Source organism: Acinonyx jubatus, chromosome A1, assembly GCF_027475565.1.
Source record: "Acinonyx jubatus isolate Ajub_Pintada_27869175 chromosome A1, VMU_Ajub_asm_v1.0, whole genome shotgun sequence".
Lineage (NCBI taxonomy): Eukaryota > Metazoa > Chordata > Mammalia > Carnivora > Felidae > Acinonyx > Acinonyx jubatus.
Genome location: NC_069380.1, coordinates 35,364,608 through 35,378,651, shown reverse-complemented (window position 1 = coordinate 35,378,651; position 14,044 = coordinate 35,364,608). Strand labels below are relative to the sequence as shown.

Below are 14,044 nucleotides of genomic sequence, written 5' to 3'. Positions count from 1 at the left end.
TCCCTTTTACATTTTAAATATTTAGTTTGTTCACTGAAGTAATATTAGCAAAAGGTAAAGACTGGATTATTCTAATAAAGTGATAAGGTCAACTATTGATAGATAATGGGAAAAAATAATACATAATAATAAGTCTATTAACCCATGTAATTGAAAATACAACATTAAATTAGGGTACCACAAGCAAAAATGAACAAAATGGCATGCTCTTTGTACATCAGATATTGGTCCTCTGCATTCTGAACAAGACAGAGTGCACACACTGTTGACTTCAGTGTTGTTTTTTTTAAACTTTAATGTTTATTTATTTTTAATTTTTTTGTTTATTTACTTATTTATGTATTTTTTAAATATGAGGTTTATTGTCAAATTGGTTTCCATACAACACCGAGTGCTCATCCCAATAGGTGCCCTCCTCAATGCCCATGTTTATGTTTATTTTTTTTTTTTTGAGAGAGAGAGACAGAGACAAAGCATGAGTGGGAGAGGGGCAGAGAGAGAAGATGACACAGACTCAGAAGCAGGCTCCAGGTCCTGAGCTGTCAGCACAGAGCCCAAAAGAGAGCTCAAACCCACCAATTACGAGATCATGACCTGAACCGAAGTCAGACGCCCAACTGACTGAGCCACCCAGGTGCCCCCCATCTTAAGGCTACTTTTAATGTTATGTTTTAAACATGACCAGGTTTACATGGAATATTGTGGGGCTTTAGTTGGATGTTCTCCTTGCTTTCCTAACTAAGAGGTGGTAGTAATAACTCAAAACAACAATAGTGATAGGTGATAGGCCCTATCACCAAGTCTACCTTTAAGCACTATACTTCATGACTACCATCTTGTGCCTAGCTGTGCCTTTATTTAGCCTCACATTTGGGGGATAAAAAGAATATTTAAATTACTATATCACTTCAGAACACAAGGGGAGAAAACACACTTACTGGAAAATCAAGTTGTACTTTGGGAAACCACAGTTATGAATATTTCATACTCTCTCTCTGTTAAAGAAGTCACAGAATAGATTGAAATATCTCATTTACTTGAGGATTTTACAAAATGTTTGAAAGAATTGCAAACAAACTCATGGCATAATGATGATGGGTCAGTATTGTTAAATCCCTGATGGGCTAATACGTAATGTGTTGTTTCACCTGAGACTGCTTTTTACAGAAAAGAGCAACTTGCAGCTGAAGCAGTTTAATTCATCAGCACCTGCACATTCTTGGGGACATTCTCAAAGCATAGTTTCCCATTTTCCTAAGTTTCATGGTCATAAAAAGTTCAACTAATAACACCACCTTATTGAATGTTAAGATGATGAATTGTTTGTGCCCGTATACCGTGTATTATGCTCTCCTATTCTCATTGAGAGCATTTTTTCATTGAATTTGATAATACCAGAGAATTTAATTTTTACTATCATTCTAGAGTCCCTTATAAAGCATCTACCCTATAATTACTGCAAATAGGGATTTCTAAGAATAATTTTCCACAAGGTAATTCCAATCCATTGTTTATCTTTTGCATGTTGGGGGGAACTTTTGTATTCAGTTACAAAGGCAAGTCTTGATGGAAAAAAAACAGGGGGGGATGCCTGGGTGGCTCAGTTGGTTAGGTGACCGACTTCAACTCAGGTCATGATCTCATGGTTTGTGGGATCGAGCCCCATGTCTGTCTGTCAGCATAGAGCCTGGAACCTGCTTTAAATCCTGTGTCTCCCTCTCTCTTTGCCCCTCCCCCGCTCATGCTCTGTCTTTCTCTCTCTGAAAATAAACATAAGGAACAAGAAAGAAAGGAAGGAAGGAAGGAAGGAAGGAAGGAAGGAAGGAAGGAAGGAAGGAAGAAAAAGAAAGAAAGAAAAAGAAAGAAAGAAAGAAAGAAAGAAAGAAAGAAAGAAAGAAAGAGAAAGAAAAGAAAGACTTGATGGAAAACGAACAAGTAGATCACATACTTTGTATTCTTAAAGACGTTTGTGTCTGGTAATTCTAAGAAAAAATTATTTTCTTTCGTGTTTCAATACAGGAATAGTACAGGAATACATTTTTAAGGTTTTCTTAGTTAAAATATTTTCCATTTCTTCCTGAAAATGGAGTCATCAGGAATTTCTAGAAAGCTTCATTTAGTATGTTTAAACATTGCCTCTTCTTAAAATTGAGTAAACTCCTATTAAAAAAAGCATTTAGTGGGAACATGGTGGACTCTTAAGTAGTTGTTTATTTTGAGAAAATTAGCCTGTGTTTTCATAGTACCTGATACCTGTATCCCTCTGGAAAGCATGCAGATTTAAATCTGGTTTTCTAATCTTATGTTAGGAATCTGAGACAAAAATAAAATACTTAGGAAGAAAAGATTTTTGAGTTCAGTGAAAACTGAAGAGATCCCTGGTTTGCATAGTTTAAATATTCATTAATGTTGAAAGAAATATAACTCTGAATAAGAAGACATTTATAATCTTTTCAACTTTCTTATATAATAAAATCTCCAGTAGTTTTTGGAGTTACAAAAATATATAGAAATTATCATAGGTTGAAAATGTTGAGTTGGGTAGATAAAACTATTTAAATGAGCTAAGAGTTAGAAACGGAGATGAGGTATGATCAAAAAGTTGGGATCTGTGGAAGTCCACTTATATTCTTATGTTACAATTTTTCTCTTATAAAATAAGTTTTTAAGTATTTCAAGAAACAGTATATAATAGACTATTAAGCTGGAAGGAGGCAATGTACACGTTGGTTTTTTAAATTTTGCTTTTGAGGAAAGCAAATTTTGTGTCATTGGGCAAGTTTTGAAGTTAATTTACCAAGACTATCTTAATTTGAAATGCAAGCAGTTCTTTGGGGGGGGGGCGGGAAACAGGAAACTAAACTCTCTTTTTCAGAATAAAAGCTCATAAAGTATATTAGATTTAGAAGTATTAAAACATGTGTCTATATATATATGAAAATAAATTTTTAGTGGTAAATAACTAGACCTGAGATCAAGAGTATATCTTGCCTCCCATATTTAATTCACCTCTGTAACTTCCCTGCCAAGTAATCCAGCTGCTTTGGGTACATGCTTTGGAGGAACTTCCTGTCGAGTCAATGTACGGTCATATTCCAACATCTCTGAATGGAAAACTATATTCTCATAGGTACTATGAGAATTGACAGTTCCTCATATATATAGAAGCACATATGATCATTGCAAGCTAGAAAGTGGCTCTTCCTTGATTTGTTCCCAAATAAATAATTAGTGGGGCATTTCATTAATGACATATAACGGAAATAATATAAATTAGTAATATTACTAATATTATTGATAATTGCTGTTTTACATAGATTTTACTGTATGCCAGGCATTTTATTTAATTCTTACAATATCACTATAAAGTAGGTATTATTTTGCCCATTTTACAAAAGAGGAAACTAAGACGCAAGTTACGTAGCTATTTAGTGCCAGATAGAGATTCAGACAAAGACAATAAGACTTTAGATTTCCTTCTAACCTATACACTGCCTTTCTAATAAGTAATAATAAACTCATTTTTAAATTATTTCTGAAAGTAGTGAAAAGTCATATTTATTATATTTTTGATGATATTCTTGATTGTCCATTCAACAAACTTATTTGAGTGAGCACCCAGGATTTTATATGGCTGTTCCTTGTTAAATTGTTTACCTTTGGATCCTAAAACACATAAGTATGTTACCCAGAAAAATATATAGTCTATCGTAATCGACACATTATATAAAAATATTTAAGAAATAAAGATGTGTTGGTCAGCCTTCTATAAGAATACACTTTTGAGAATTTTCTCACATAATAATAGAGACTCTCAAAGATCAATCCCACCACAACACAACAAACTATTTTAAAATATGGCTGTCTTGTGAGAAAGTTGGGGAAGTCTTCAAGGAGAAAGGGTTATTTTTCATGAACATCTCTCTGTTGAAGGATCCTCCAAAGCAGGGATTGGCTGTTTAATGGGCCATATAGTAAATATATGCAAGCTAAATGTTAATAACTACTCAGTTCTTCAGTAGCAGTGCAAAAGCAGTCATAGGCAGTATGTAAGTGAGTGGGTGTGGCTATGTCTGATATAACTATTTACAATTGCTGGCCAGCCCAAGATTATAGTTTTCTGACACTTTATTTAAAGTTTTCTTTAAATACAGGATGTATTTAAAGAAGCAACATTTTCTTTTTCTTCAGAAAGAATTGAGAGACAAGAAGGCATACTTACTATTAAACTAAATATAAAAAACGTATACAATAAAATAATGTCTAACTTGTTTTGTAGAAAAGGGAGGTATAGAGCTTAACTCCTGGACAACGTTGTTAAATAAATTGAATGAGGTGTTTGGAGTTCAGGTGTTTTATCTTTCTGTATTGTTCAAAGGAGAGGAAAGGAGATAAAACTATCAGTGAACGTTAGGCCTTGTTAAATTAATTTGTGTGATAAAATTACCAAGATAACCAGTAAAAGGATTGATGTTCCAGCATAGTTTCAAAACCACAGGGGGAGAAATGAACCAAGAAAGATATACATTCATACATACATACATACATACATAAATACATACATAAGTGGCATAGATAAAGGAGGACCAATAAAACAAATAATATAAGGTGGTGGAAACAAGTATTTCATAAGTCACGATAAAAATTTTAAAGACTAAGATTGGATACACAATGTAGCCTTGTGCTGTTTGAGACCTCCTATAACCCAAATACATGGAAAGGTTTAAAGTAACAGAACAGGTAATGAAATGCAATATTAATCAAAAGAAAGAGGGAAACTATGGTGGTAACAGATAAAATAGACTTAAAGACAAGGGAATATTCATGCTGATAGAAAGCTTAATTCTTCAGAAAGGTATAAGTCAAAAATTTTCATGTGAATGATAACATGGCACCAAAACAAACATGTAAAAATGTATAACTTCTAGAATAAGTTGATAGAGTTAGCATTATATTTGGATCTTCAACAAAGTTCTCTAATTGATCATTAAAGATATGGGAGCTTTAAACAATTCAATTAACACAGTTGATTCAATGTAATATATAGAGAACCCAACTCAACAATTAGAGTACACCTCTCAACCATAAGTGGCACTTTTATCAAAGTAATCACATACTAGAGACCGTGAAATCTTGATGTATTTCTAAGGTGCAGCTTCGTTCATTAACTACAATAGTATGAAATTAGTGATGAAATTTTTAAAAGGATGAAATTTTAAAATCTCTGTTTTGCAAATTCTAAAATCACATGAAATAACTCATGTGTCAAGAAGGAAATCCTAGAGTAAAATTAGACCTGAAGAATTTATGGAACACAGCAAAATAGTGGTATAAAGAAATTTATACTCTAAGTGTTTATGTTAAAAAATCAGAATGACGGAAAATTAAACATCCGACTTCAGAAGTTAAAAAGGAATTGTATAATCCTAGAAAAAATAGGAAAATAAAGGAATGAAGGAAAAAATGACTTAGAGAATTTTTGAAAAGCTAAACCATGATTATTTTGAAAAGACAATTAGATAAGTTTCTGAAAAGGTTAATGAGGAAAAAATATTAAAGACGTAATAAGGAATATAATTATACATACAGAAGATAGTAAAAAGAGACAAGCACACTATAAAAATTTATAGGCCAGACTGGATAGGTTGATGATGCAGATAAGTTTCTAGAAAAATTATAACATAATTGAAACTGACTTTGAAAGAAAATCAAAGCTTGAATAAGTCTATAACTAATTTTTAATTTAATGACTTATTTAGAATCTTCAAGTAAATTAAATACTTGGCCCAGAAAGTTTTACATATGAGTTTTACCAAATTTAATGAAATGATTATTCTGAACTGATAGGATACTAGTGTGTGTGTGTGTAGACACACACACACTCACACACACATATATATACTTATATACATACACTTATATATATATATATACACACACTATACTTATATATATATATAAGTATATATACCTATACACTTATATATATATAAGTATATATATACCTATACACATATATATATACACACAAAGTCATATAATAAGTTAGGATATATACTATATATATCCTAAGTCAATGGAGAGCCCCATCATGTTTGTTAACAGAAAGAGTCAATATCATAAAGATCCCAATTTAATCTAAATCTGCAGAATCAGAGCAATTCTGTTCACAATCCTAATAGACCTTTCCAAAAACTTCAGTAAGTTTGCTCTGAAAACTAGATGGCTGAGTAAAGGCCCAGAAAGAGTAAAGACAATTCTAAAGAAGGAAAATCAGATATGAGCTATAATAAGACAGAGTGTTACTGATTCAGACATGGATATATTGACCAAACAGACTAAAGCAGCCCCCAAACATCAACACATATATGGCCACTTGAAATACATAAGAATGGGCTTTGCTGATCAGTGGGCAAAGAAAGGGTAGGCTAGTTGTGAAATGTTACAGTTCAACTCATTTTCAATAGAAAAAAGTAAATAGGATCCCCACCTCATACTACTCAAAAACATTGATTCCAGATAAAGTAGGTACTAAAATGTGAATAGCATTGTTAAAGCTTAAAAAGAAAGCATAGAAGATTATCTTTGTCTTTGAAGTAGGGAAGGATTTCTTTTTTTTTTTTTTTAATTTTTTTTTTAATGTTTATTTGAGAGAGAGAAACAGACAGAGTGTGAGTGGGAGAGGGGGCAGAGAGAGAGAGAGGGAGACACAGAACCTGAAGCAGGCTCCAGGCTCTGAGCTGTCAGCACAGAGCCCTATAAGGGGCACAAACTCACGAACCATGAGATCATGACCTGAGCTGAAGTTGGACACTTAACAGATTGAGCCACCCAGGCATCCCAATTTCTTAAAAAAAAAAAACCTTTTACTACATTTAACAACTTCTCTTTACTGAAAGACAACATAGGTAAATGAAGTATGATGACAGTTAAAATCTAAAATATAAAACAAAAGATTCATATTCAGAATATTTTAAGGAACTGCAAATTAAAAAACTGATAAACAGCCTAACAAAAAAGTGGGTAAAAGATCCGAAAGGCATTTCACAGAGTAGGAAATCCAAATGTTTTATAAACATGTGAGAAGCAACTTGAACTAATTAGTAACCATAGAAATACAAGTTAAAAGCACGATGGGATACCATTATAAGCTGCCAAGTAGAAGACTGATGATAACAATTTGGTTAGTATCTAGGCTATGATTATGCACTAATGGTGGCTGTATCTTTTGGCACACTGTGGAAGCTCTTTGACACCATCTAGTAAGCTTGATGATGAACTTCTCCCCTTATTATCAACTCCACTTCTACCCAAGAGAGCAGTGGGTTTCAAACTATTTTGGTCATAACCCACATTGTCAAATGATATTTTATAAGTGGACCCAGCACTCTTTTAGAACAAAAACAAAGCGTCAACAAAGAATATCCTTACTGTTTGTGTTACGTTCTAAGATGTCCTGTTCTCTTCTGCTTAAAGACACTGTCAACAGTTTCTGAAAAGGTTTAAGAATCAAGTAATGGGATCTACCATAAAAAAACTCATACACATATGCACAGGGAGATGTGAGCAAAAATGTATCTGCCTCGTTTGTCATAGTCAAAAATCCAAAGCAATTCAAATCCCACTGATAAGTGAGTCAGTAGGGAGATGACTTCATATTATAAGCAGTGAAAATGAGGTGCGGTTTATACATAAAAATGTGAATGAATCTTAGAAATATAATGTTGAGTGGAAAAATCAAGTCACAGAAGTTTATAATAAAGATGATGGAATTTGTCTATAAACTCAAAGATAATGTTTATGAGAATAGCCACAACTTAGGAAGGATTACACTCTGCCAGACTGTTCTAAATTCAACACACGTGTGCACATTCATTGAAATTCACTGGCTTTGGGTCATTTTGGTTTCTCTGAGACAAAATGTATGATGCTATAATGTATATTTAAACTAGTTGTGGCAAAGTTCTTGTTGTTACATTTGCTATGCAGAAAACATAAATTATAGGTAGGAAATAATCGTGAACTCATTTTCTTTCAGAATATACACACACATATGCACATATATTTGACATATCTATATGTTTTTATACACATAGTTATTAACATACCTGTGTATTTTTATGTAGATAGTTTAGAGTTTGCTGTTACCATAAAATACATGTGAGCCTTAGGAGCTCAGGTAAATTATTGATTATGCCTTTGAATTGAACAGTCAAAATGTGACTGAAGTTTTAAAACCCTCTGTGGTCATTGCTGTAGACTGGTAAGCCCATAGATCTTTCAGAAGGGAGCATGTACCGGGCTCTATCTGGGACGATCTGCAAGCACCTAAAGAAAGTTTTTGGCATTGCATAGCTGAAAGTAGTTGGTGGCAGTGCAATTAATTTGCCAATTTACTAAATAAAAAGCTGCATTAAGAATAAGGTGAATATAGCATAATATATGTAAACTTGTCAAATAACTAAGTTGTACACCTGAAACTAATGTAACACTGTGTCAACTATACTAAAAACATACATACATACATACATACATACATACATAAGATGATTGGGGTGCCTGGGTGGCTCAGTCGGTTGAGCGTCGCCTCAGGTCATGATCTCGCAGCTTGTAAGTTCGAGCCCCATGTTGGGCTCTGTAATGACAGCTCGGAGCCTGGAGCCTGCTTCGGATTCTGTGTCTCCCTCTCTCTCTGCCCCTAACCCACTCGCATTCTGTCTCTGTCTCTCTCAAAAATAAATAAACATTAAGAAAATAAAATAAGATGATTAAACAAATCAATGTCTTAGAGCTAGCCATCTTTATGTATAGCTCTTCTCTAATTTTTCTTTCTAGTTTGGAATGTAGAATTGACGTAACTAAGAGGCAATTGTATCTAGAATAATGTGGTTCTCTAACTGTTCATCTTTTCCGTTTTTGGCTACTTTTGCTTCTCAACATTTAGAATAAAGAAAATTCCAAATTACTGTTTGAACTGGGATATTAGTTTCAGACTAAATACCTATTTCTGTGCTGTCTGTTGGTATTTTTCCAGCTAAAATTCTTCTAATAGTTATAATGTCAGAAGAAGATATGCTTTAAATGAGATTGGCTTTTAAATGAAAATCAATAGTGTATTTTCCATAAAGTAAAATAACTTTAAGAATTACTTCAGACCTTATTTCTAAATGTAAACATTATTTTATAGGTCCTAGGAAGTAATTTTGACTTTTTACTGCCCAATGGAATACTAAAAGGGTGTGGCAATTATGTCTGCTAATAAGTTGTCTTTTAAATGTGCTCATTGAAATGCATCCAGTCATTAAAGTAGAAAATTTACATCAGAAAATTTTGTACTTTAAGTTTCATAAATAAGCTACATGATATATTTTTTATCTATTGCAGGTTCCTCTTATTTATTTCCCTCAAGCAAGAAATACAGTTTTGACACTTGAATATTTGCTTGTTTTTTTCTCCACCACAATCCGGTCTTTCTACTCAATCTTTGTTACATATACAAACGTGGGTACCCATGTGTGCACATGTACACACATGGATGTGTATACATGTTCGTCTTTGAAAACACTTCTTTTCTACTTTTATGTAGCCTTCTCCTACCTTCCTTATGTCAATTCTTATAGTGGCTATTGTCGTATACTTTGTGCCTAACTTATGCTCCCGTAATATGAAGCAGCATGGTGGAAAGAACATAGACTACCCCTAGCTTTCAAGTCTTGCCTCTGCCTCTTACAGAAATCATTGTAGTGAACAACTATTTAACCAGCCAGTGCCAAGTGGAAAATGCAGAATCCATTCTGAGGATTGGAGGGATTGCATAGGAAAGCACCTAATACTGCAGCTGCTATTTCATAGCTTAGCAGTAATAGTATTAATATATGTCATGAACTGTGAGGAGTAGGAGAATTTACCTTGTTAGCCTGCCATTGTTTCATGGACGTTGGCAGAAAACACAAGACTATAGAGTCACAGAATTTATTATAGCAACAGCCATAGTAAACAGTTCTTTGTTCATTCCTGAGTCTAAATTCCCACAGGGAAATGTGAAGAAGGCCAGATTTAATACCTACATACACAGTGGTTTGTATTACTGGAGGAAAATCTTGAACTTGGGAAACCCAATCTTTTTTAAGAGCTAATAAGACTGCCCAACCTTTGCCTCAGTTTACACACTAGACAGTGAACAAATCCATTTGCTTAAGAGGGAGATCCTACTTTTTGGAACAAAGGTGGTTGGTTAGCACTTGTATCTTAGAGTGCTTAGTCTTGCATTCTCTTACTTGAAAATTTCCAGTTTTCTGGTTCCCTTAAAAGAAAGTCCAACCTTCCCTATCTTAGCCTAGAAGACTCTAAATGATCTGGCACAGCTCCTGACCTCATCTTATACCACCATACTGGCCTTCTGTCTCTCAAACCCACCAACAGCCTTTGCGTTTGATCTCCCCCAGATCATCACCTAGCTAGCTTCTTGATATTGAATTTTCAGCATCAATGAAATCAGTGAGTGGGGTCTTATCTGATATAGGCCTTATCTATACCACTTAATATGAAGTAACTCCCCCCCCAAGCCTTCTATCACATCACTCTTTTTTTTTATGATACAATTTTTTCAAAATTTTCATATTATTTTCTGTCTTTGCTGCCTGTACCACCCTATCACACAGAATATAGAACTTGTTTTAGAATTGTGTATGTGCATATGCATGTATATTATAAATCATATATATATATGTGTGTGTATATATACATATATGTACACACACACACATATATATGTCAAATGCTTGGAATAATACCACTTACCACTCAGTGTCTCAGTATTTCTTGAATGAAGGGCTAGATGTATGAATTAATATTGCCTCAAGGCTTTTTGTTTTCTCCTCTTTTCCCATGTGCTTTTCATTGTTTTGGTCGATAATTTTAAGTTTTGATATTTGATTTCTAGTGAAGAACTTGCACTATCTCTAGGGTTTACACAAACAAGGCTATGACAGTAGAAAACTGAAAGTTTCCTCCCAAATAAAAAAAGCCACCTACTTGTTAAAGTTTTGTTGTGCACTTTCTATTTAATACCATTAGTGATAAACTAGCAATTAGATAGCTTGTTTGAATTCATTGGTACTGAGAACATAGGAGATTGTAGCATGAGCTATGCTGTTGGCACATAAAAAATCCTTGTTTACCTCTTAATTCCCACTAATGACACATGAGAGGTGTTTCTTGATTTGTATAAAACTTAGAAAATGAGGAATTAAATCACATACCTATTGAGATCCCATAATTGTGACTTGGTGACTTTGATGAGAAGTCAGAGGTCTGTCTTTGAAACGCCAAAGATTCCTCTAGTCATCCTATGACACTTGTCTTTATCTGAGAGGAAATCATTAAATGATTGATTGTTATATGAAACAGTCCTTGCAAACTTTTAGCTCTTTTCTATAATTTCTCCAATTGCTTTTTTTGTACTCAATATTTTACCTAGCAGAGGATGTATGGAAGACTCAAATACATTTGCTAGACCCTCTTGGAAATATATATAGGGAAACAGTTTTGATTTGTCAATTAAGTGCTTTTTTTATTTTTAGTTTCGTCTCCCTTCTCTTAGTTGATTCTACTAAGATGCAGGTGCTTTAAACATAAGTTGTATTTATGGATCCATATTTAGCAAGGGTTCATGTGCTAATCTTTTAAAAGACTGTTACTAATATTAGAAGTAGCCATTATCTAAAAGATATTTAATCACAGCTCTACAGATTAATAATTTTCCATTCTCTTTGTGAAATCACTGTGGTTAAAATTGATCATTTTTCAAAATTTGTTTGTAACAGCAAGCAAGAAAGGAGAACGTAAAAAAAAGAGAAGCAGAGGAAAGGGAAAAACGTGCCCAAATAGCCAAAGAATTAGCAGAGAAAGAAAGACTTGAACGCCAACAAAAGAAAAAGCGCTTGTTAGAAATGAAGACTGGTGAGTACTGTCAAATTTGCAATTTGTACCTTTATTAGCAGTTTAATAAACTTCAGTGAAAAAAAGAAGATATGGTCACTTATTTGTATAGTTAAAATGTAGAGCTTTTTTTTTTTTTTTTTAAATAATGGGCTTTCCTCCTTTAGTTTACTTGTTAGTAACAAGTAACGCTTTTATTCTAACTGGTCATTGGTCATAGGTGATATTTGTCCTCTGGTCTATCTTGTAGTTCCAGAGTATTCCCACTCTCTTGACTGCTACATCAATAACAAATCTGTAATAATTTATGGCAACCAATAAATTAACAACTATAGAAAAGGGGTCAATTCTATTGGACAAGTAACTAGTATTTTTTCAACAAGATACTCTAAGGGAGGAAAAAAGTGATGAAGGGAAAATGTATTGATTTAAAAGAGTCTTAAGAGATTTATCAATCAGTTGTCATAAATGAAACTTACATATATTCTAATCCAAAAAAATGTAGACAAAGGGAGTCTGAAAAGTTTGAATATTATGTTTCCCCTGTAGACAGGACAATGTTGTTGTGAATATATTTTAAAGTATGTTGTAGAGGCTTATACTGAAATTTTATAAACAAAAATATGTCTGAGATTTCAATCAAAATACTCTAGCATGACTGGGGAATTAAGTGGATATTTGTAGATGAAGTTTGTAGAGGGGAATTTGTAGATGAAACAAGATTGGTGATAAATAGTAATTGCCAAAGTTGGGTGATGGGTGCTTAACGGGAAGGGTGTGTTCACTGTCTCATTTGCTCTACTTTTGTATATTTTGAAACTTTCTTTAGTAAAAACTCTTGGAAAAAAATTAAAAATAGAAAAGTAACAGCTTTACAGTTTTACATATATATATTTACATATATATGTGTGTATATATATATATATATATGTATATATTCCAAAGCTGAAAGATACAATGAACTGAGGTTCCTCGGTGGCTCAGTTGGTTAAGCGTCTGACTCTTGATATTGGCTCAGCTCATGATCTCATGGTCACAGGATCCAGCCCCGTGTTGGGTCCGCACTGGGCATGGAGCCTACTTGAGCTTCTCACTGCCTCTCCCTCTACCCCTCCCCTGCTTGCTCGCATGTGCACAGGTGCACTCTCTCTTAAAATAGATAGATAGATAGATAGAGAGAGAGAGAGAGAGAGAGAGAGAGAGAGAGAGAGAGAGAGATACCACTAACTTAGAAGCAAAAGAATTAAGGAAATTGTAGTTACATTTTCACTCCCTCAAACTTTTGGCTCTTCCACCTCTAAGCCACTAAGGATTGCAGAAGGCTTTAATTAAAATCCATCACCTTCACTGCTAAATTACCATAGTTTACAACTCAGGGCTGCAAATTCACCTAAAGTTTCCCCAGGGGTAGACAGAGATGCCTTTTTGCCTTTTTTGCTTTCACTTTTACAGACATATTTTACCTTTAATAAAGCAAACTGAGTACCTTAATGTATCACACATGTTTCTTCCAGGAGAAAAAAATAATCGTAAGCACAATTTCTTGTTTAGAAGAGTACGCTTGAAATTCAGGAAGTATTCTCAAAAATTTCTTCAAGTTTTAACTAAAATGGAGATCAGAAAGGTTTAACATTGATTTTAAGAATATGCTTCTGGAAATCATTTTAAAATAATTGAATACTGCCTAAGTTACCAGACATTCTGGTATCTTAACACTGGCTCATTTAGTATTGGCCAGAGTCATTTAGATGACTTATATGATGGCAAATTGGCTGTACTGTTTGTGAATTTTGCCCAGACCCCCTGGTCTATCATACTGAGCCTCTCAGCAATTCTCTATTCTATCAATCTGGAAAGTTAAAACCTGATAGGAAGCAAAAATTTTAAGAATATGTTAGATCCAATGTAATCTCAATAATGTTTTCATTCAAATTTACATTTTTCCTGAAGGCATTTCATTTTTAAGAATAGCTAAGTTTATTTTATTTTTCCAGCTTAAAAAATAATACTTTTGTGTTACAGAAAACACTTAAAAAGTGGTTGACCAAAAGATCATTATCGATAATCCTCCTATCCAGAAAAATCACTTTTAATATTTTGGCAC

The 14,044-nt window shown here is 33.6% G+C and overlaps 1 protein-coding gene across 4 annotated transcripts in view; it reads left to right on the top strand.

Moving 5' to 3' along the window:
• DIAPH3 (diaphanous related formin 3) overlaps positions 1-14,044 on the top strand; it is a 503,888-nt gene that overhangs the window by 316,970 nt on the left and 172,874 nt on the right. For all 4 annotated transcript variants that reach the window (XM_053216218.1, XM_053216210.1, XM_053216209.1 and 1 more), the window contains one exon: positions 11,826-11,961. In XM_053216218.1, coding sequence (XP_053072193.1) covers positions 11,826-11,961 — 136 coding nt within the window. The remainder of the gene's footprint in view (positions 1-11,825; positions 11,962-14,044) is intronic.